The sequence below is a fragment of the Salvelinus namaycush genome, chromosome 27, assembly GCF_016432855.1.
Source record: "Salvelinus namaycush isolate Seneca chromosome 27, SaNama_1.0, whole genome shotgun sequence".
NCBI lineage: Eukaryota > Metazoa > Chordata > Actinopteri > Salmoniformes > Salmonidae > Salvelinus > Salvelinus namaycush.
The window spans coordinates 24,266,767-24,290,648 of record NC_052333.1 but is presented as its reverse complement, the minus strand read 5'-3'; the positions used below and the strand labels follow the sequence as shown (position 1 = coordinate 24,290,648).

General features: G+C 39.6%; 1 protein-coding gene across 6 annotated transcripts in view; it reads left to right on the top strand.

Moving 5' to 3' along the window:
- Window positions 1-23,882, top strand: part of LOC120022860 (thyroid hormone receptor beta) — a 147,626-nt gene that overhangs the window by 117,035 nt on the left and 6,709 nt on the right. For 4 of the 6 annotated variants that reach the window (XM_038966899.1, XM_038966900.1, XM_038966903.1 and 1 more), the window contains 5 exons: window positions 16,123-16,223; window positions 16,400-16,547; window positions 17,717-17,922; window positions 20,240-20,326; window positions 23,370-23,516. In XM_038966899.1, coding sequence (XP_038822827.1) covers window positions 16,123-16,223; window positions 16,400-16,547; window positions 17,717-17,922; window positions 20,240-20,326; window positions 23,370-23,516 — 689 coding nt within the window. The remainder of the gene's footprint in view (window positions 1-16,122; window positions 16,224-16,399; window positions 16,548-17,716; window positions 17,923-20,239; window positions 20,327-23,369; window positions 23,517-23,882) is intronic. The other 2 variants (XM_038966904.1, XM_038966905.1) reach the window with 2 other exon arrangements.

Here is a 23,882-nt window from a genome sequence, read left to right as displayed (position 1 = left end):
CTCACATCCAGATGGATGCGGGACACAACATGCCAACTGTGGCTCTGTCTGTCTGTCTCTCTGTTCTGTAGCTCTAACTGAAGCCTTCTAAATGTCTGTCTGTCCCTCCTTCTCTCTTTCCATCTTTCTCTCCTCTCTGTCGCCCTCTTTCTCTCCTCTGTCTTTCTCTTTCTCTCTCTCTCTCTCTCTCTCTCTCTCTCTCTCTCTCTCTCTCTCTCTCTCTCTCTCTCTCTCTCTCTCTCTCTCTCTCTCTCTCACATACATACACACACACACACACACACACACACACACACACACACACACACACACACACACACACACACACACACACACACACACACACACACACACACACACACACACACACTAGGCCTGCTTGTTTTTATGCAAATGTCATGCCCGGCAGTAGTATCAGCCTCATTCAGGCCATCAGTGCATCTAAGGACAGGACAGTAGTTTGTGCGTGTATGTTTGTGTGTCATGCCCTTCTCACTATGCCAGGCTGGTTCTGAGCAGACAGCTACTCCACACCAGCCTGTAGCCGTTTCATTTTCATCATCTGTATGAAGTGTGTATAGGTGTTGGAGTTTCTGAGGTTTTGGTCAGATGATCTTCCCAACAGCATGCAAAACAGCACTTTGGGTGGAAGCCTATCCAGCACTGTGTCTAAGCTGGCTAGCTAGAGCTTCCAATGATTGGTTATCACAAAGACAACGTCACTGATCATTTCCATAAAGATTTGTTTTACAATTCTTAACTCTCCAACAGATGTCTCTTCATGTCTCCTTCTTCCTTATAACTGATTGACTTCTGGTAGTTTAGGTGCTCAAAGTAGTCAACAACGTGAATCTTTTTGTATTGATCTGGTGAGCTGTTTAAGGGAGATTTGTGTGTGTGTGTGTGTGTGTCCATTCAGGCATCAGAGTGACTGTGATGTGTATGATCTGATGAGTCCGGTCACCGGAGGGTTAGTTAGTAGCCCTCTGAGGAACGGTTCATTTGGAGGAAGGTTTGTTACGCATGACACCAAAGCGTTGGCATATTCTTCCGCTTTTGTCCTCTCGTTAACAGTGACCTTACTGTTCTCCTCTGACACGTGTGGTCACAGAATGATATGTTACTTATAATATATGTATAGTTATAGTATCAACCCTTCATGGTTGTTCAAGGGCTTATCATTTAGACTTTTCCCCTAACGTCTTTGTCCTTATATGCCAGATCTTTCCCCCAGATAATTCTGTCAAGGCATCACTTAGTCATTCACTGCGTCCCAAATGACAGTGAAGGACCAGATCTGGTCAAGTGAGATCTGGTCAAATGAGTGCATTGGGTGTCAATAGAGGCACGTAATTGCGTCATTGAGTCATTGCTTCATACAGTACGTCTTGATTGGTGATTAACAGTAATGAACAGGAGAAGGGGGAATGGGGGGGGGGGGGGGGGGGGGGTGAGGAAGAGACTGGATTCAGATTAATTTATCTCCAAATTTAAAGTTTTTCCCAGCTGGTCGTGATGACTCACGTTGTCTCATTCAACTGCGTCAGCTCATTCTGCTGTTGTTTTGTTGTCCATTTGGTGTACAGATGTCAGATTATCATTAGCACGTATTAACACACATTAACGGACAGTGTAAATATAACCTATTTGTTTCCTTACCCTGTAAGCAGTCTATGGATGAGAAAAGACTTCAATCCATGCTTTGGTTTTGGTTACCCGGCCACTGTCACCAACCTCTAACTTTGGCATTTTAGTCCAAATATCTATACAAGACATTGAACCAGATAATAGCATATTTAACATTTCTTAGTGACTTTATTGAGCTACTCAATCAGTTTCCGACATGTTGAGTGATTTGGGCCTGACTAGTTAGCAGTATTGACTACGAGCATCTGCTTGTCATTAACTATGACACTCATGACCCCATGGCCTGAGATTCACCCAAACAACATAAGTCCTGTTCTGAGAAGGCTTCTCCTGTGAGCACGTTGATAATGTGCGGACATTTACAACTGAAAACGTATCTAGTAGTAGTAGATGTAGTAGTAGTAGTAGATCTAGTAGTAGTAGATGTAGTAGATGTAGAAGTAGTAGATGCAGTAGTAGTAGATGTAGTAGTAGTAGATATAGTAGTAGTAGATGTAGTAGTAATATATGTAGTAGTAGTTGATCTAGTAGTAGTAGATGCAGATATAGTAATAGTAGATGTAGTAGTAATATATGTAGTAGTAGTTGATCTAGTAGTAGTAGATGTAGTAGTAGTAGTAGATGTAGTAGAAGTAATATATGTAGTAGTAGTTGATCTAGTAGTAGTAGATGTAGTAGTGGTAGATGTAGTAGTAATATATGTAGTAGTAGTAGATGTACATGTAGTAGTAGTAGATGTAGATATAGTAGTAGTAGATGTAGTAGTAATATATGTAGTAGTAGTTGATCTAGTAGTAGTAGATGTAGTAGTAATATATGTAGTAGTAGTAGATGTAGATGTAGTAGTAATATATGTAGTAGTAGTAGATTTAGTAGTAGTAGGTGTAGTAGTAGATGTAGTTGTAGTAGTAGATGTATTAGTAGTAGATTTAGTAGTGGTAGATGTAGTAGTGGTAGATGTAGTAGTAATAGTAGATGTAGTAGTAGTAGATCTAGTAGTAGATCTAGTAGTAGTAGATCTAGTAGTGGTAGATGTAGTAATAGTAGTTGTAGATTTAGTAGTAGTAGATTTAGTAGTAGTAGATCTAGTAGTAGTAGACGTAGTAGTAATAGTTGTAGATTTAGTAGTAGTAGATCTAGTAGTAGTAGATTTAGTAGTAGTAGATCTAGTAGTAGTAGATGTAGCAGTGGTAGATGTAATAGATCTAGTAGTAGTAGATCTAGTAGTGGTAGATGTAGTTGTAGATTTAGTAGTAGTAGATCTAGTATTAGTAGATGTAGTAGTGGTAGATGTAGTAATAGTAGATGTAGATCTAGTAGTGGTAGATGTTGTAGATTTAGTAGTAGTAGATCTAGTAGTAGTAGATCTAGTAGTAGTAGATGTAGTAGTGGTAGATGTAGTTGTAGATTTAGTAGTAGTAGATCTAGTAGTAGTAGATGTAGTAGTGGTAGATGTAGTAATAGTAGATGTAGATCTAGTAGTGGTAGATGTAGTTGTAGATTTAGTAGTAGTAGATCTAGTAGATGTAGATCTAGTAGTGGTAGATGTAGTTGTAGATTTAGTAGTAGTAGATCTAGTAGTAGTAGATCTAGTAGATGTAGATCTAGTAGTGGTAGATGTAGTTGTAGATTTAGTAGTAGTAGATCTAGTAGTAGTAGATCTAGTAGTAGTAGATGTAGTAGTGGTAGATGTAGTTGTAGATTTAGTAGTAGTAGATCTAGTAGTAGTAGATGTAGTAGTGGTAGATGTAGTTGTAGATTTAGTAGTAGTAGATCTAGTAGTAGTAGATGTAGTAGTGGTAGATGTAGTAATAGTAGATGTAGATCTAGTAGTGGTAGATGTAGTTGTAGATTTAGTAGTAGTAGATCTAGTAGATGTAGATCTAGTAGTGGTAGATGTAGTTGTAGATTTAGTAGTAGTAGATCTAGTAGTAGTAGATGTAGTAGTGGTAGATGTAGTAATAGTAGATGTAGATCTAGTAGTGGTAGATGTTGTAGATTTAGTAATAGTAGATCTAGTAGTAGTAGATCTAGTAGTGGTAGATGAAGTAGTAGTAGATGTAGTAGTAATAGATCTAGTAGTAGTAGATCTAGTAGTGGTAGATGTAGTAATAGTAGATCTAGTAGTGGTAGATGTAGTAGTGGTAGATGTGGTAGTAATAGATCTAGTAGTAGGAGGAGGTATGAACATGATCAGGCAGCACTGTGCACTGTTGTGGCACAAATTACTTTATAGATAACCAACTTTTGAAAAACGATGGAACTTCAAAATATCACACTAGCTAGCACTATTGATGGAAGTGTATAAATATATGTTTAGTTTAGTACCAGAAAATATAAAAGTGTCATTAGTGGTACAAAACAACAAGCAGAAACTCCCAGGAAAATAATATTGTTATTGGATGTTAACACCCTTGACACATGTGAGCTAGTATAGTGATAAACCTAATAGACTTTTGACTCACTCACTTTGGGGTGAACGCTGGTGTGTTAATTGAGAATCATTGGGCCTCTCCAATAGTTTGCCTGGGCTCACCCCAGCCTTGTGAGGGGAGGTTGTCCAGGGGCCTGGTGTTAGCCTGGTGTACTTCTCAGGTAACACGGTGTTGGACGGGGACATCTGGCTCAGGATAACATGTCAAACCAGGCCCTATCCTTGCAAGACTGAAGCCTGCCATCTGAAAATTGTTCTTGACCAGCTTTGAACCCTCTGAGACCTCAAGTGATCGATCAGGGAGGGAATATATTAGGGACAAGCCTGCTTCGGCTTCCAGTATCGACAGGTGCTGAGGAACGAGGTTGAAGACTCTCCCGGGAATGTTGTTGCTGAGAACCTGGATGGACTGGACTGGACAACCAAGGTTGGGCCGTGGGGCATTACCACCAAGAGGATATACTGTATATACTCATACCCATAGATCCACTGACCTTTCTGTGAGACCTCGGAAATAGCATATGAGCCGAAATGCTTATTTTGGAACAACGGCCACCTCACCTCCGTGGACCAGTTAACGGTTCAAGCCTGGCAATGCCTGTGTCTGAAGGAGCAACCAGTCTTGCTCCTCAAATGCTCCCATGCTTTGGGTGAGTTTTGAGTAGATATCAGCATTTATGTTTCGAGTGAGATATATATATATATTGTTTTATTTAATATTTTAGATTCAGGAGAGATTTCAATTTAGTGAAAGAGCGATTTTTAAGGTTGAAATTATGCCTTTTTACAATACCTTATTGGATTGTTGAATGACCGTGGCTGTTTGGGTATTTGGAGTTTTAGCAGTAAGCAGCTCGATCTCTTTGAAGGGTTTGTAGAGTAGATCATGTCAGAGGAGTGGATACAAAAAACCTCTGCTCTCTGAAACGTTAATACTCAGTAACAGTTACTACTGGGTGCAACCCAGTAGACCAAAGGAACTAATGAATTAACCTTTTATTTGATCAGTCAATCCTGAAGGATCTGTCTAGAGTCATTACTATTGAAACATTATGGGGAGTCAACATAGTTTCCACATAAAAAAATTCATCTTTATCAACATAATAACGTTGCATTAATGTTGTTAGTTGGTTGAATTTGTGAAAAGTGATTAATGTACACAGCTTTGGTCTAATTTCCCCCCGATTTCAACCACGAATCAATAATTGGGTTTAAAAGTTTTGGTTTAATTTGAATTCATGTTTGATGACATCTCAGGCAAACACAACAGAATATAGACCTGACTTTTTTTGTATTTCTGTAAGAGTTATATCATTAATGATTATGTTATATACATGGTCATTTTGGTCCAGAAAGTATGCAATCCCAAAGGAAACAAGTTGATCAGTGTGAAGTGTGTTTATGGTCTGTTTCAATTCAGTGTAAAACTATAATTCACTTCTATATTCTATGCTCACTTAACTTTTTTTGTATATAATGTATGTAAACTTTGTGTAAATTCCTCTGTCTGTTTCTGTCTCCATATGTTGTCTACTGCTAGCAGTACCATATCACCGAGTAAAGTTCAGTGTAAATTTTCTTAGTGAATAAATGTGTTTCTGATTCTGATAATATTTGGGTTGTAGGTCAGGTTAAAAACAAGTTCTAGCTCTACACCGATCGACTCCTCAGATTAAACAATAGTAACACTATATACAAATAACAATACAAAAAGACAGATGGAAAAAGAGGGAAACAAAACACCCCAAACTAAGAATAATACACTTATCTAGAACAGATTGCAGAGTATTGACAGGATTTATAGTGTCTGATAGACACTTGACATTTCTGTCTCGAGTCCTCTAAGAAACACGAATGAGATTAAGGGCCACAGAGGACTTCACCTCATCAAAAAGTTAAACTGGTATCAAGGGCCTCTTTAGGAGCAGATTTGCCTCAAAGGGCCTTACTTTTAGCAGCTGTTATGTGTTGATCGTGTTACAGTCTTAGCCACAGTCGTCTGAGCCCAACTCCGTTGGTGTGTCACTGGTCACAAAAGGATGGCTGGTCACGTGGATACATCTTTTTAGAGGGTTCTTTTTAAGGATCCCAAATGGCACCCTATTCCCTTTACAGTTCACTGTTTAACCAAAAATTCTATGGACTCTGGTCAAAAGTAGTGCACTAAAAAGGGAATAGGGTGCCATTTGGGACACATACACTGTGGTTAGGTGATTATAGTGCGTCTTTGTCTTGTAAACACACGTCTGTTCAGCATCTTCATTGATTAATTAATTGATTGTTCAGAATCGCCTTATATGCACATTTAACTCCGGATCCATTAGTCTAGTAATGAAAATAGAGAAGAAGGGGGAAAAAAAATGTGTGCATTTATGGCATGATTAATCTACATTTACAGTGCACTCAGAATGTTTTCAGACCCTTCCCTTTTTCCACATTTGGTTACGTTACAGCCTTATTCTAAGATCGGTTAAATGACATATTTTCCTCATCAATCTACACACAATACCTCATAATGACAATGTGAAAACAGGTTTTTAGAAATAAAAAACTGAAATACCTTATTTACATAAGTATTCAGGTCCTTTGCTATGAGACTCGAAATTGAGCTCAGGTGTGTCCTGTTTCCATTGATCATCGCTGAGATGTTTCTACAACTTTATTAGAGTCCACCTGTGGTAAATTCAATTGATTGGACATGATTTGGAAAGGCACACACCTGTCTATATAAGGTCCCACAGTTAACAGTGGATGTCAGAGCAAAAACCGAGCCATGAGGTCGAAGGAATTATCCGTGGAGCTCCGAGACAGGATTGTGTCGAGGCACAGATCTGGGGAAGGCTGCCTAAAAATGTCTGCAGCATTGAAGGTCCCCAAGAACACAGTGGCCTTCATCATTCTTAAATGGAAGAAGTTTGGAACCACCAAGACTCTTCCTAGAGCTGGCCGCCTAGCCAAACTGAGCAATCGGGGGAGAAGGGTCAGGGATGTGACCAAGAACCTGATGGTTACTCTGACAGAGCTCCAGAGTTCCTCTGTGTAGATGGGAGAACCTTCCAGAAGGACAACCATCTCTGCAGCACTCCACCAATCAGGCCTTAATGGTAGAGTGGCCAGACGGAAGCCACTCCTCAGTAAAAGGCACATGACAGCCCGCTTGGAGTTTGCTAAAAGGCACTTAAAGGACTCTCAGACCATGAGAAACAAGATGCTCTGGTCTGATGAAACCAAGATTGAACTCTTTGGCCTAAATGCCAAACGTCACATCTGGCACCATCCCCACGGTGAAGCATGGCGGTGGCCGCATTATGCTGTGGGAATGTTTTTCAGTGGCAGGGACTGGGAGATTAGTCAGGATCAAGGGAAAGATGAACGGAGCAAAGTACAGAAAGATCCTTGATGAAAACCTGTGCTCAGGACCTCAGACTGGGGCGAAGTTTCACATTCCAACAGGACAACGACCCTAAGCACACAGCCAAGACAACGCATGAGTGGCTTCAGGACAAGTCTCTGAATGTTCTTGAATGGCCCAGCCAGAGCCCAGACTTGAACCCGATTGAACATCTCTGGAGAGACCTGAAAATAGTTGTGCAGCGACGCTCCCCATCCAACCTGACAGAGCTTGAGAGGATCCACAGAGAGGAATGGTGTGCCAAGCTTGTAGCGTCATACCCAAAATACTTTAATACTGAGTGAAGGGTCTGAATGCTTATGTAAATGTGATATTTCAGTTTTTAATTTTTATAAATTAGCAAAAATGTTTAAAAAAATGTTTTTCTTTGTCATTATGGGATATTGTGTGTGTGATTGATGACGGGAAAAAACGATTTAATCCATTTTAGAATAAGGTTGTAACGTAACAAAATGTGGAAAAAGGGGTCTGAATATTTTCCGAGTGCACCGTATTTAAGCTTCAGCACGTTTGTTTTAAGAACACATATATTTCAGTATTAATACGTTTAAACTGACTGAAAAGTGGGTAAAATAATACAATTATACATTTACAATTATTTGTGGTTATTAGATTTGAATTAATTAGATGCAATAATTTATTAATCTTAATAAGTATGTATCATTGGCACATAGCCAGGTAAAATATTTGACTTGTTACCTTGCATTTTGCCCTGCTCTGTTTAGTCTATAATTAATGTTTAGTTACAGTTTTTTTGAATTGCTAACATGCATTGGTCAAAACTGAAGTCACATTGTCAAAACTCTTCACACAGTCAGCGAAACAGAAGTGTATGTGGACCAAACTGTGAATCATTTTTCATTGCTTTCACACAAAATGCATCAATGACCACATTCTCCGAAATCCAATAACTATTTTCTCATTCATACTCCACCACCTGCTAAACTATATATTTGCAGCACGTTTTCAAATGCTAACAGACTGTTTCCCAAACTGTTAAAAACACATTCAAAACAGAATGATGGCAAATGTTGTGCATTTCTGCAGTAACCAGATTAAAACATTTAGAAAATCTCAGCAGAATATTTAATCATTCCAAACACAGCTGATTGCAATTTCAGCTGAAAGTACCCAAGTGTCCTGTTTTTAGTCTCGTTACCAAACAGACAAAAGAGGACAGCTTTGGAATGATTTAGTTTAGAAACATGGATCAAGGAAGACAGGTTGGTGGGGAAAGAAGAGTGGCAGGGAGAGGGAGAATGCACGGAGGACAAAGGAGAGGAAGACCAAGAGCTGGGGTCTCTCTTGGAGAGAGGCCGGGTTAAGGGTGCAACCAAATCTGCAGCATTCAACAATTGCATCAATAGTACAAATTTTCTGGCAAAACAACAGGTGAGATGTGCATCCTTCAATGATAATTGAACTTCATAATACAGTACAATACAGTATACATTTTTACATGTACTGACATTTTGAAATATATTGATTGTTTTGTGTTTTTCAGTAGGATCCAAAGGTTGCCTCCCACAGGAGGGAGAGGCAGAATATTATCAGATGCACAGGAAATTGCCATTGTTGACATGGTAATTGGCAACAATGCAATAAAACTGCTGGAAATTCGGGACAGAGTGCTGGCAGACAATATCACTTTTGGGAATGTGAATATGGTCAGCACAACAACAATTGCCAGAGTCCCAGAGAAACATAAAATAAGGGTGAGGAAGTTGTACCCTGTACCCTTTGAGAGAAACGGTGAACGTGTGAAAGAAGTCCGGTATCAATATGTCCAGGTAAGATGTCTGTTCAATAACCAAACAGGGTACATACACAGCTATGCATAATGTAAAGTACTGTAAAACTGTGGATTTACTGTATTTTAGAGAGTAATGGAGATGGAAGCCAGGCAAGCTACACATACATTCATCTTTGTTGATAAATCTTTGTTGATGAAGCTGGATTCAACCTGGCAAAAACACGCCGCAGGGTAAGAAATGTGATTGGATAGAGAGCAACTGTGGATGTCCCAGGCCAGAGAGGAGCTAACATCACAATGTGTGCAGTAATGTCCAATGATGGTTTGCTGTTACACAAACCACACATTGGCCTTTACAATACAGAGAGGCTCATTTATGTTCTGGATGACCTGCATAATCGACTTGTGCCAGTGGAGGAGAGAGGGGCAAGAAACTCCCCTACCTTCGTTGTTGTGTGGGATAATGTGGCATTCCACCACTCTGCTGCAGTCAGACTGGTTTGCTGCACATCCCAGGATGTCAGTACTATTCCTGCCTCCATATTCCCCCTTCCTAAACCCCATAGAGGAGTTTTTCTCTGTGTGGAGGTGGAAGGTTTATGACCACTATCCACATGACCAGATGTCCTTACTGGAGGCCATGAATGCGGGGTGTGGAGACACTTCTCCTGAAGAATGCCAGGGTTGGATTAGACATTCCAGAAGATACTTTACAAGATGCATCGCCAGAGAAGACATAAGAAGTGATGTTGATGAGAACTTGTGGCCAAATGCAGGAGAGAGGGAGAACTAGGACCCTCACAGTACTGTACAGTATGAGTGTTATACTATACATGTTGATGAGAACTAGGACCCTCACAGTACTGTACAGTATGAGTGTTATACTATACATGTTGATGAGAACTAGGACCCTCACAGTACTGTACAGTATGAGTGTTATACTATACATGTTGATGAGAACTAGGACCCTCACAGTACTGTACAGTATGAGTGTTATACTATACATGTTGATGAGAACTAGGACCCTCACAGTACTGTACAGTATGAGTGTTATACTATACATGTTGATGAGAACTAGAACCCTCACAGTACTGTACAGTATGAGTGTTATACTATACATGTTGATGAGAACTAGGACCCTCACAGTACTGTACAGTATGAGTGTTATACTATACATGTTGATGAGAACTAGGACCCTCACAGTACTGTACAGTATGAGTGATTATACTATACATGTTGATGAGAACTAGGACCCTCACAGTACTGTACAGTATGAGTGATATACTATACATGTTGATGAGAACTAGGACCCTCACAGTACTGTACAGTATGAGTGTTATACTATACATGTTGATGAGAACTAGGACCCTCACAGTACTGTACAGTATGAGTGTTATACTATACATGTTGATGAGAACTAGAACCCTCACAGTACTGTACAGTATGAGTGTTATACTATACATGTTGATGAGAACTAGAACCCTCACAGTACTGTACAGTATGAGTGATTATATTATACATGTTGATGAGAACTAGAACCCCTAAAGTATTGTACAGTATGAGTGTTATACTATACATGTTGATGAGAACTAGAACCCTCACAGTACTGTACAGTATGAGTGTTATACTATACATGTTGATGAGAACTAGGACCCTCACAGTACTGTACAGTATGAGTGTTATACTATACATGTTGATGAGAACTAGGACCCTCACAGTACTGTACAGTATGAGTGTTATACTATACATGTTGATGAGAACTAGGACCCTCACAGTACTGTACAGTATGAGTGTTATACTATACATGTTGATGAGAACTAGGACCCTCACAGTACTGTACAGTATGAGTGTTATACTATACATGTTGATGAGAACTAGGACCCTCACAGTACTGTACAGTATGAATGTTATACTATACATGTTGATGATGGTTTTTTAATATTATTATTGCAGCCCTGGAATTTCAGGAATTAGTTTTTTGTTTCAACTTTTTATTTTTTAATTACTATATGCAAAGATATAGAGAAAGTAAAGGCTATTGAAGCAAATTGCTGCATTTCTGATTCATTGTTGTTACATATACTTCAGTACAGTCAATAAAGTGAAATGGTGTTATTCTTATTCTGTAATGAAATACTGATTTATGTGAAAATCATTCAAACTTCAAAGAGAAAAGTTCATAATTCATGTAATGCTCCCTGTTGTTAGTGTTTTAGGTCCGTGTGTTATGAGTGACAACGTACGCTTTCTGAGTGAGAACTGTTGCCAGTGTTCTGGTCGAACGAGTTTATTTTGAGACATGTATGAAGTGTTTTGGTGGTTTGGGTGAGTTTTGGAGGTGAGATTAACTGTTTGGCCAAGATGCATGTTGGTAATGCAGACTGTGTGAAGAGTTTTGAAAAAATGGCTTCGGTATTGACCGATGCTTGTTAGCAATTGAAAAAACTGTAAGAGCTATCAATAAGAGCATGGTCATTGATTGATAAATTATTAGAATATCTGCTAAATGTACACCTAAATAAATATTGAAATAATTGCTTATTTAACTCAGGAACCACAACTGTGGAAGCACCTGCTTTCCTTGTATCCCTCATTTACTCAGCTGTTTCCGTTATTTTGTCAGTTATATGTACGCTCGTGTGTGATGCCACTGCAGTTAAGTATTCCTATATCAAACATCAGTTAATTGATTGGTTGGTTAATTGGGTGCGTTAAAGACAAGTACACAATCCTCGGTGGAATAAACATTTACACACAAAACATCAGAAACGAAATAAATTAAATGTGTAGCGGCCATCTTTGAATTCTAAAAGTATGAGACAATATTTGATTAATATAATGGTACATTATTTATTCATATAAACAATGAACGTTTTGGGGAAACTACTGTATGGCTAATTAAGAAATACATTTCTTTAAGATTTAAAACTTGATTGATTTCTAAAAAAAAAAATGTGTGTGTAAATGGAGACAAGGTGAACAGCAGAATACTTAGCATCTCTCTGTAGTCCCACTGTATATGCTATTGGTATTATGTAGGCCAGGATGCTTGGTGGTCATTGATCAACTAATGGTTAGTAATGTGGAACAATACTATAGCTATTTGGTGTTGTTTTTTTGACTGACTTGTTTGGACTGAATTGATATTAAATGTATTTCTTCTTTCAATTTGAAATCCATAAAATATAGCTCTTATTATTCTCTTGTAGACCTCTAGCAATTGTGTCCACTAGACCTAATGTTAACCAAAAACTTTTTCAGTTGTTAAACTGAATAATATCAAATGATCAAACACTACTTGAAACTCTGATATAGTTATTTGGACATTGTTATTATTACTTTATTATTTATTTTTTGAACTTTATTAAGTAACATGTAGTGTGTTTCAAAGATCTCATCAAAAAGTTTAGCCAATCATATCTTAGCAAGAAAATAACCTTAAGTGTGATCAAGCATATGTTTGTACTTAGTTAGTCCATCTACTTTGATTGTCCAATTAGAAAATATCGGTACCGCCTTCCCCTCTGCCATAAGGCTTATCCTGTGAACCATAATCAATATGGCTGAATGTCTGAAGATTAACATACGATAAGGTGGTTTGGCACATGGCGCCTCCCATTGAAATTCAACCTGTTGATCAAACTATAACAGAGTATCAGAGAATAAAAAGTTTTGTTTCTTTCTTATATTCTGACTCAAAGAAGAAAGTCATATGCAATCAACACCAGAAGAATATAGTGTTCCATTTATTTCATCATTTGATCATTATATATGATCTTGAACCATTGCACTTAGCTCCTCTAATGTTATCACTGTAATACACTTGTGAAAGGGTATTGCTAGATTATAATCAGTAATTCACGGGGTATGCAGGGGTTTCTAATGAGTTCTAGAAGTTTCTGATGTTTCACTGACCTAGTAAGCAAGTTGTTTTTAGCTGGGTTGTGTTGTCCATCATGGATTGCAGTGTGGTGGTCTTCATTTTATGACAATGTTGGTATAACTTAACCCTTGTAAATTAACTATTCTATTCTAGTCTGAAGTGAAGTCTAAGTTTTACTTTATTACCAGTGAAAAGTTTGGGATTACGTGGGTTTCATGTTGATTGATGTGAATTGAAGACAGGTGTTCTGAGTTTGTGTGTGACATAAATCACTGAAATAGGCCTAAGAAGGCTAAACCCGATTATTCTGAGATTCTCTAATGTGCATGATATTGTTTATCATCCAGATCTAAGTGTCAAATGGAATTGACTCACCAGGTGTTGACGAACCAAACCAAACTAAACTTCTCCCGAGACTGTCCGCTACTACTTATTCATACTCTTATGCCAGAAAAGTATTTTGGATTACTTTTCTTTTGTTATTTTGTACTGTCTTTGTTTGTTGTTAACTTCTGCCAGCGGCATGGCACCATATGTCTATGACTAGGTGATGGTGGTTGGTGAGGCACATCAATCAAGGCTTTAATCTGCGAGAACATCACCATCTTGTTGCTGTCTGTCTGTTCCACTTCTGGGATTTACAGAGTCAGATTAGAAATCTCACGTCGTCATAAAGCTCCTGCCCCATTCGGCTGGTAGGGCGCTGTGCGGGTGGGGTGGGGCCGGGCGAGTACGTGCTAGGGGTTGTACTGTAGGGGTGGGCCCAAGGACTCGGTATATAAGACTCATTCTACTAACATAGCCCCTACCTGCTCCGTACACCAGTTTATTATCATATCCGTATCAATCGTTTAATTATTTATCTAGAGTAATTTAACATAACGCTGAATTAATTAGGCTTAGCTCTGAGTTGATACGTAACATCGTCTCCAGGCTTCTTTTCTTTTTTTTGGCCTTCATCAGCCTTTTGTATGAGCCTACCTGCCTTCGGTGCAGTCGTTGGCCATCATGAACTACTGCATGCCTGACATGTATGAGATGCCTCATGGCGTGGGCGGTGGCTACCCGATGCAGGGCGGTGGGGAGTACTGCATGTATGGAGGTGATGGTCCCGGGGGGTACGGGCACTGTGAGCCCCAGCCCATGCACCAGATCCACCCTCCCTGCATGGAGCAGGCTTGGCCCCCCAGCCAGCCCTACGCCTGCTCCTACCCAGGACCCAACCCCGTGTTCAAAAGTGAATACTGCACCATGGAAGTGCCTCTCAGCCACTACAACCACCAGCCCGACTACTATTCTGAGGGGAAGCCTGACTTCTCCCACATGCAGTGGATGCAAGAGGTCAACAAGAAAGGTAGGGAGTTGGGAGCAGGGAGCAGTACTTCTGGCAGTAGAACCTGGAAGTACTAGGGATTATTTTGATGGCATGACAAGCTGAAAGGTAGGGACTAACCTGGTGGCGTGATGGGGTGACATCCTGACAGCTTGTGTTGGAATGCATTTGTAGAGACGTGCGACAGGTGCACAAATATTTCCTGTTGATGAAGGACAAAATCTGACCTGATATTGTTGGTATTTGATGTATGCTAGTCTAGTTTGGCTTGAACAGTGATTTATCTCATTGCAAACTGTTTCAGTGTTGAACCTTGCTCGTATGTGTATATATAATATCGTAGTGACTTTTGATACACTATAATCATAGTGATTCTGATACTATATGGTTATTAACACCTAAACACTGAGTACTGTGAGTTTATCGTTTGATAAGTCAACCCATTAGGAACAGTTTGTAGTTATGTACATTGAACTATGTATTCACTTTCAAACTAAGCCCTCTTGAAGTTTAAAGGCAAATTCAGACCACCAACATATTACAAGTCCATGGACTTTGAAAAGACTTGTTGGTAAACTTCTCAATTGTCAGTGTCTCTGCATTTGATTGTCCTGAACAGTGTTCTTAGCGTCTATCATAATGGTTTGCTATTAAATTCACGGGTGGGAATTAATTGTGTTGACAACCTGAGCTCCTTTGATCAGGCTTTAGTTTGGACTACAGTAAATCCAAGTTGACCTAAGGTGTCATACCGTGCCAGAACTGACCCGGAGCCAGAGAACCTGGTGCATTTTGTGCTTTGTGTGTGTGTGTATTGATTGCTGGTGCAGGGAGCAAGCCTACAGACAGGGTAACAGAAGGCTGGAGCTTGCTGGTTGATGGCTTGGCCCTGACTCCCCTCGACTCGTATTGATCATTTATTGACCTCTGCCCCCACCCTCCTCCTCCTCCTACCCCCCTCCCCTCCCGCAGTCTGACAGCCCCCATGCATGCCACCCTGCTCGTGTGTCCGGGCTGGATCACCTCTCTCAGTGGGCTAAGCCCCCTGCCTTGCCCTCACTGACCCTACCTTTTTAACTCTTGTTACCTCTGCTTCTTAACTTCTTAGTGCTACACACTTTAGGCCCTTTTGGAGAACTTTGTGTTGAAATGAATGATGTTAAACACATCTGGTGGAAATCACCTCTTTGTTTCTAAGTTGCAGTGTCTACAAAGATCATGTTCAGTGGTCTGCTTGTGGTCAGACAGTAGTAAATGAGTACTTTATTGTCCCATAGGGAAATCTGGTAACGATACAGGCATTCCTGGCATACATAATTGGTTGTTTCTGAATGCTGTTTGTATCCAACATAAGTATAGTTGTGTCCCTGTTAACATATCGTCACTGGCATATATGGGGCGGCAGGTAGCCTAGTGGTTAGAGCATTGGGCCAGTAACCGAAAGGTTGCTGGATCGAATCCCTGAGCTGACAAGGTAAAAATCTGTCGTTCAGTTAACCCACTGTTCCCCGCACCCTGAAGACGTGAATATCGATTATGGCACTTCTCTGATTCAGAGGGGTTGGGTTAAATGTGGAAGACACATTTCAGTTGAAGGCATTCAGTTGTACAACTTTCCCTATATGATGTCTTTATGTTTGATCTCTTTCTGTCTTGTTAGGGTACATCCCCAGTTACCTGGACAAGGATGAGTTATGTGTAGTATGTGGGGATAAAGCTACAGGATATCACTATCGCTGTATCACCTGTGAAGGATGCAAGGTAATACCAACACTGGACATATGTATTAATAGCATATGTAATAATACCAACACTTAACTCCCTGACATGGTTTCAGCAGTATCCATCAATTGAAAAATTCTATGAAATATACTTTTTTAGATCATTGTGTTCCGGAAATTCCCTTTCAAACATTTCGTTTATCATTTTTCCCAAAGGGTTTCTTCCGGCGGACGATCCAGAAGAACCTGAACCCGACGTACGCTTGTAAGTACGAGGCAAAGTGCGTCATCGATAAGGTGACCAGGAACCAGTGCCAGGAATGTCGCTTCAAGAAGTGCATCGCTGTCGGCATGGCAACAGACTGTAAGTAGTATTCTGCTTAGTTTAGTTCCCCAGAATACCTTTTAGAGAGGATGTTTCTTCTTCTAGAGTGAGATGTATAATACAATTATAATAATGTAGCGTTCATATTTAATTGAGAGGACATTCACTACCACCACTATGGCAGCTGGGGAAAAAACGGATTTAACAAATGAACTAACTAGCATTAGTTCTGATTGCTCTAAAAATGTGTCTCAATAAATATGCTGCAATCTACCTGAGAGATCTGTTAACTGAACTTGATCATCACGGCTCGTCACGGAGAGCTGCTTAACCTACCTGTTTGAGTACAGAGATAGGGAGAACTAATGTCATGACTCCTCATAACAGGAATAGACTGTCTCATTCATTACTCTTTACAAACACTCTAAAAAGCTCATTCATTCTTCATTCTTGTTTTTTTGTCTAATTTCTATCATGCTTTCTCTGTTTTTACTTCTGTTATCAAATTTGTATTATTATTTATTTATTGACAGATCATGTTTTTAATTATGGATATTATCAGTGTAATATCGGAGGCAGAGTGCATATGTTTTAAATTGTATATTGTATGTATTGTAAATTGTATGGGGCCATACTTGCGACCAAGAGAACATTTAATTTCTTAAAATAGCAGTGGCCGTTCTTAAAATAGCAGTGGCCGTTCTTAAAATAGGTCAAGTCGGCCACCAGAGGAATTCATGTAAACCTCCAAATTCAAGTTTTACATGTATCCCTCTGGTGGCTGAGTTGACCTATTTTAAGAACTGCCATTGGTTTGTGGAGAAAGAGTTTAAGATCTTTGATAGGCTGATGAGGATTTTGATACAGGAAATAATCACTACCACCTGGTGAGCTTAGCATAGGACTAACATGTGCCAGGTTGTCTGATGGGAGCAGCTACAATGTAGCGTTCTATCGCGTGACACTATGTCAACGATTTGAATTGTCTGATGCTTAAACTTAACCTTGAACTTAAACTTGTTGTAGACTTACTCTCTTGCTTCTTTTTGCGCTTGATCCCCTCCCTCTCAATCCCCTCTCCGTTCGTGACTCCTTGCTTCCCTCTTTGACCCTCTCTCGCCTTACCACTTCACCCTTCCCCCCAATCCCTAACACCTCCTCCTCCTCCACCCCCTCCCATCCTCTACACCTCCACCACTCCCTCCCAGTGGTGCTGGACGACAGCAAGCGGCTCGCCAAGCGGAAGTTGATCGAGGAGAACCGTGAGCGGCGGCGGAAGGATGAGCTCCAGAAGACGGTGTGGGACCGGCCTGAGCCGTCCCAGGAGGAGTGGGACCTGATCCGCATGGTCACCGAGGCCCACATGTCAACTAACGCCCAGGGCAACCACTGGAAACAGAAACGCAAGTTCTTGGTGAGACGTCTCCTCCGTGGCTGACAGCGTCTAACCAACCATGTCTGTTCTGTGAAACATTCCCAGTTCCCACAATTCCTCTCTTGTCCCCTTCCCTACCTCCTATCCCATCCCCAACCCACCACTGTTCCCAACGTTAATATGTCCATGTTTTTTGTATCTCCTTGTAGAATGGGGAGAATTAGCTGGACGCTGGAGAAAGTGTGTTCCTCAACGCAGCAGACATTAACTTAAAACGGAACAATCCATTCCTGTTGTTTTCTTCTTTCTCTCCCCTTTAAAGCAGTGTTCTTTAATAATCTAAACAAATACTAAAAACGAATAACTGTTTCTTTCTATCTCTCTCGCTTTCTCTCTCTTTCTCTCTTTTCCTCTCTCTCGCTGTGTGTTGAGCAGTACTTACCTTATAATTTCACTCCTCACATTTTAACCAATTTATTTTATTTTCCATAAAGTCTAATCGTCCTCTGCAGATTGAAGTCTGTCTCAGTTTCTTTGACTCTATCCTGGAGTTTCCATGTAGAGATTACACAAGGCCTGGACTAGACTGTTGAGTAGGCCACATATACAGTATAGAAGTATTGAATTGTAATTTATTTTATGTATTTATTTTGGATTAGTAATAGTTCAAGATTTAGCTAAACACCACATTTTCATCTGTAGTCCCTGTGCAGGCTGTATTATTATATGGTATTATATTAGTATTATAGTATTACATTATACTATATTATCGTAATGTACAGTACCAGTCAAAAGTTTGGACACACCTACTCATTCAAGGATTTTTCTTTATTTTGACTATTTTCTACAAACTATGAAAAACTATGAAATAACACATATGGAATCATGTAGTAACCAAAAAAGTGTTAAACAAATCAAAATATATTTTGGATTTTATATTCTTCAAAGTAGCCACCCTTTGCGTTGATGACAACTTTGCACACTCTTGGCATTCTCTCAACCAGCTTCACCTGGAATGCTTTTCCAACAGTCCTGAAGGAGTTCCCACATATGCTGAGCACTTGTTGGCTGTTTTTCCTTCACTCTGCGGTCCAACTCATCCCAAACCATCTCAAGTGGGTTGAGGTCAGATAATTGTGGAGGCCAGGTCATCTGATGCAGCACTCCATCACTCTACCTGGCCAAATAGCCCTTACACAGCCTGGAGGTGTGTTTTGGGTCATTGACCTGTTGAAAAACAAATGATAGTCCCACTAAGCGCAAACAGATGGGATGACGTATCACTGCAGAATGCTGTGGTAGCCATGCTGGTTAAGTGTGCCTTGAATTCTAAGTAAATCACTTGACAGTGTCACCAGCAAAGCACTACCACACCATCACACCTCCTCCTCCATGCTTCACGGTGGGAACCACACATGCAGAGATCATCCGTTCACCTACTCTGCGTCTCACAAAGACACTGCGGTTAGAATCCAAAATCTCAAATTTTAACTCATCAGACCAAAGGACAGATTAACACCGGTCTAATGTCCATTGTTCGTGTTTCTTTGCCCAAGCAAGTCTCTTCTTCTTATTGGTGTCCTTTAGTAGTGGTTTCTTTGCAGCAATTCAACCATGAAGGCCTGATTCACGCAGTCTCCTCTGAATAGTTGATGTTGAGATGTGTCTGTTACTTGAACTCTATGAAGAATTTATTTGGGCTGCAATCTGAGGTGCAGTTATTATAATAAACTTATCCTCTGCAGCAGAGGTAACTCTGGGTCTTCCTTTCCTGTGGCGGTCCTCATGAGAGCCAGTTTCATCATAGTGCTTGATGGGTTTTGCCAAGAGTGTGCAAAGTTGAAATCAAGGCACGGGATGGCTACTTTGAAGAATCTCAAATATAAAATATATTTTGATTTGTTTATCACTTTTTTGGTTGCTACATGAATACATATGTGTTATTTCATAGTTTTGATGTCTTCACTATAATTCTAGAAAATAGTAAAAATAAAGAAAACCCCTTGAATGAGTAGGTGTGTCCTAACTTTTGAAGGGTACTGTATATGAGCTTTGATAAACTCATTTGTGAGCCTTGACATACAACAGTATAATTTGTACCCCCCCCCCCAAAAAAAAAAGTTTACAAAAATGTTTTACCTGAATACCTATAATTAAATAAATGCTTCAGCCTGAGCCTAAATCTTGTCATGGAAACTCCACTTTGCATTTTGTGTACTACTCACCTGTTTTCTCTCTCTGCACTTACTTTTCTGTCATCTACCTGTCCTCAGTTTAAACGTGTTTTTTTTTTAGTTGGCTTGACACGGGTTCCTAATTGAAACGTTCTTCACAATCTCTGTTGATTGTCCAACAGGTCGAGGAAGCAATGCTACTTAATGAAATAACATGTAATTTATTCTATACTTCTGACCAGAGTGCAGTGGGGGTGAAGGAAACCAAGGTAAGAACTAATAGACAAAATATAATACTGAGTTTAAATACTATCAAAACACTTCTCAAATCGCACCTGCTATAGCTAGCTATTATATTATAGGTGAGTGTTAAAATACAGTGGTTCATTCAAATTGGGGTTAGACATATCTACTATTCACACACTGTTTGTATTGCATATTTTAAATAGTTTTGTGAATTCCTTACTAGGCACTAAATTATTCACTACCAAAACAGTGAAAAAGTTGCAAAGAAATAATTAATTAATAAGGGATAACCATGCACCATATTGATCATTTTTATTAACCTTCTGTTACCTATTAATTTGAGAAATGTAATACAAAATGTGCAAAATAGTAAAAACAAGATTTTTAAACCGATTTTCAAAACCTTTAAATGTAATTTAGAGACATATTTCACCATCATTGTCAGGCTCTGACCCATGGACAAGTTTCCCTGTATTCACAGACCAAGCTTCTCGCACATGTGGCAGCGTTTACACAGGCAGCCCAATTCTGCAATCTTTTTCACTAATTGGTCTTTTGACCAATCAGATCAGCTCTGAAAAAGAGCTGATGTGAAAGATCTGATGTGTTTGGTCAAAAGACCAATTAGTGGCAAAAAATATCTGAATTGGGCTGCCTGTGTCGTACACACTTTGGCTGATTTGGACATGTAACTGTGTAACTTTTGTGGCAGGAGGGATTAGGCTGAGGACCTGGTCCACTGTATACCATATTGTAGCAACCTTAACTCAACACTTAAACCTCTTGGCGTAACGGTTAACGTATTGGCTTGACAGTCGTTGGACCTCGGTTCGAGTCCAGGTTGGGGCTACCCCCCGAATTCGCTACAATAGTATGTCCTTGATTTAAAGTGAGAAGAAGTGGTTTCGTCCAATTAATTTGACTTCCAGGAAGAAACAATTATCTATGTCTTTAATGTAGATTATCTTATCAGATGTTTTTTTCAATAGATGTAAAGAAATACAGTGGATTACCAATAAAGAGTCAGTTACCAAAACAATCATGTCAATACCAAAATCAACCAAATTGTTTCGGTTGTGGACGTTTCAGTTTTTAGTTATTATAGCTAGCTAGCTACTGTATATTTTGGACATATATTTTTGTCCCAAATACATACAATTTTTTTGTATATTATATGTTCGGTATTGACACATCATGTGGCTATGATGGAGAGGGATGCAATCCCATTTCCTGATTATAGTTGTAAGGATGTGGCTTAAGTCACATTCATTCTACAGTCTTTTAATGTGTGTTTCGGTAGTGACATACAAAGTGGGGAAATAATTTTTTTGAGAAATATTTTTTACAATAAAGTAGCAGTATCTTTCAATTGAATAATAAAACAAATCAATGTTCAATTGAAATAATAGTGTGAAAAAGATTTTAAAAAGAATGAATCACTTTGTTTTCAAACATACATTTTAGGAGCCAGGGTGGGGACAGACACCCCCCAATAGAAATGAGTATATCAACAAAGATGTTGTACTATATTAATTTAACAATATGTGTGTTTATTGCCTAGCATGAATTAGAATAGATCATGATGTTAATAAATGTCCTAAGTTTGGAGACTTATCCGTTTTTTTAAATAGTTTTTTTGACTGGGAACAGCAATTCGAACCACTTCTGTTGAATGACCCATATAAACTACATTGCCCGAAGTATGTGGACACCCTTCAAATTAGTGGATTAGGCTATTTCAGCTAGACCCGTTGCTGACAGGTGTATAAAATAGAGCACACAGCAATGCAATCTCCATAGACAAACATTGGCACTTGAATGGCCGTACTGAAGAGCTCAGTGACTTTCAACGTGGCATCGTCATAGGATGCCACCTTTCCAACAAGTCAGTTCGTCAAATTTCTACCCTGCTAGAGCTGACCCGGTCAACTGTAAGTGCTGTTATTGTGAAATAGAAACGTCTAGGAGCAACAATGGCTCAGCCACGAAGTGGTGGCCATACAAGCTCACAGAACAGGACCGCCGAGTGCTGAAGAGGTCACTCACTACGAGTTCCAAACCGCCTCTGGAAGCAACGTCAGCACAAGAACTGTTCTTTGGGAGCTAGGCCTAATCACCCAACATCAGTGCCAGACCTCACTAATGCTCTTGTGGCTGAATGGAAGCAAGTCGCTGTAGCAATGTTCCAACATCTAGTGGAAAGCCTTCCCAGAAGAGTGGAGGCTGTTATAGCAGCAAAGGAAGGACCAACTCCATATTAATGTCCATGATTTTGGAATGAGATGTTCAACGAGCAGGTTTCCACATACCTTTTGCCGTGTAGTCTAGCTTTAAGTGCATAAAGTATGTAGCTAGTTCTCTGCTAGCTGTGACAGTTGAAAGGCATACAGGGGAGAAGGACTCTTAAAGGGATATTATTATTATTAATAATGAGTGTTTTATTATTTCATCAATATTTATATTGATTTAAAACCAAAGCAACAGAAGCTGGGGGGTGCTGTACACAGGGCTTTGTCCTCTGCTACTCAACTCAATCTGGGCTCTTTGCTCTTTGCGCTCGCTCTACTCTCTCTATCACTCTAAGTCACTTCTGGTCAGAAGGAAAGTAGTTCAATATGTTATAAAAATAATAATACCGTATCAGTGGATAACCCTAGTCAAAGACACTGCCAACTGAGGATGAGAAAATGAATGGCTTGCACACCCCTCCTGTTTAAGTTTCCCTCAAACTTTCCTCCTTTTCCCTTCTGTACAACGATCACAGTGGAAACGCTGTCCACTTTGTTTTCCTGTCGTGCTGTTTTACTCGTTGACCTGTCATGCCTAGAGGAGAAAGAGGAGACCATGTTGTGTTGTCTGATCTTTCTAGCTGCATCTGAATTGAACCCTCCTCCCTAGATAGTACACTACTTTTGACCAGTGCCCTATGGTCGAAGGTACTGCACTATATAGGGTGCACCCTATTTCAGTTGCACCCTGTGTCTTAAAGTCTTTTAGTAGTCTGTCCCTGTTGGACATACTTACATGCACTGAGCCGTGTCCTCCCTCCACCTCTTGTCGTTTCAGCCTGAGGACATTGGTCAAGCACCGGTCATAAATGCACCTGAAGGGAGCAAAGTGGACATTGAAGCCTTCAGTCAGTTTACAAAAATTATCACCCCCGCCATTACCCGAGTGGTGGACTTTGCCAAAAAGCTGCCTATGTTCTGTGAGGTACGTAAGCAAAGCTATTTCCTTTATTGAAACTAAAATGTAAAATGTAAATATTATCAACATTTATTGGGGATGTGTGTTTTATATTTTTGTTCTCTTTTCATATGATTGCTTTCCTGCTTATCATAGAGAATGTCAATAAATATATTGGTTTTAAAACACTATAACTTAAACGGAAACAAACTCAAGTTTAAAACTCAACATAAGCAATTTTATTCAAATAGAAACTGAAATGAGAGAACATTTTAAATGTAAAATTAATTCAATATTTAGTTTATAGTCAAATAGAAATTGTGTAAATTATGTTTTGGCTTAGTGCTATATTTCTACTTGTCTTTCATATTAAAAAATAATGAAATACCTTAA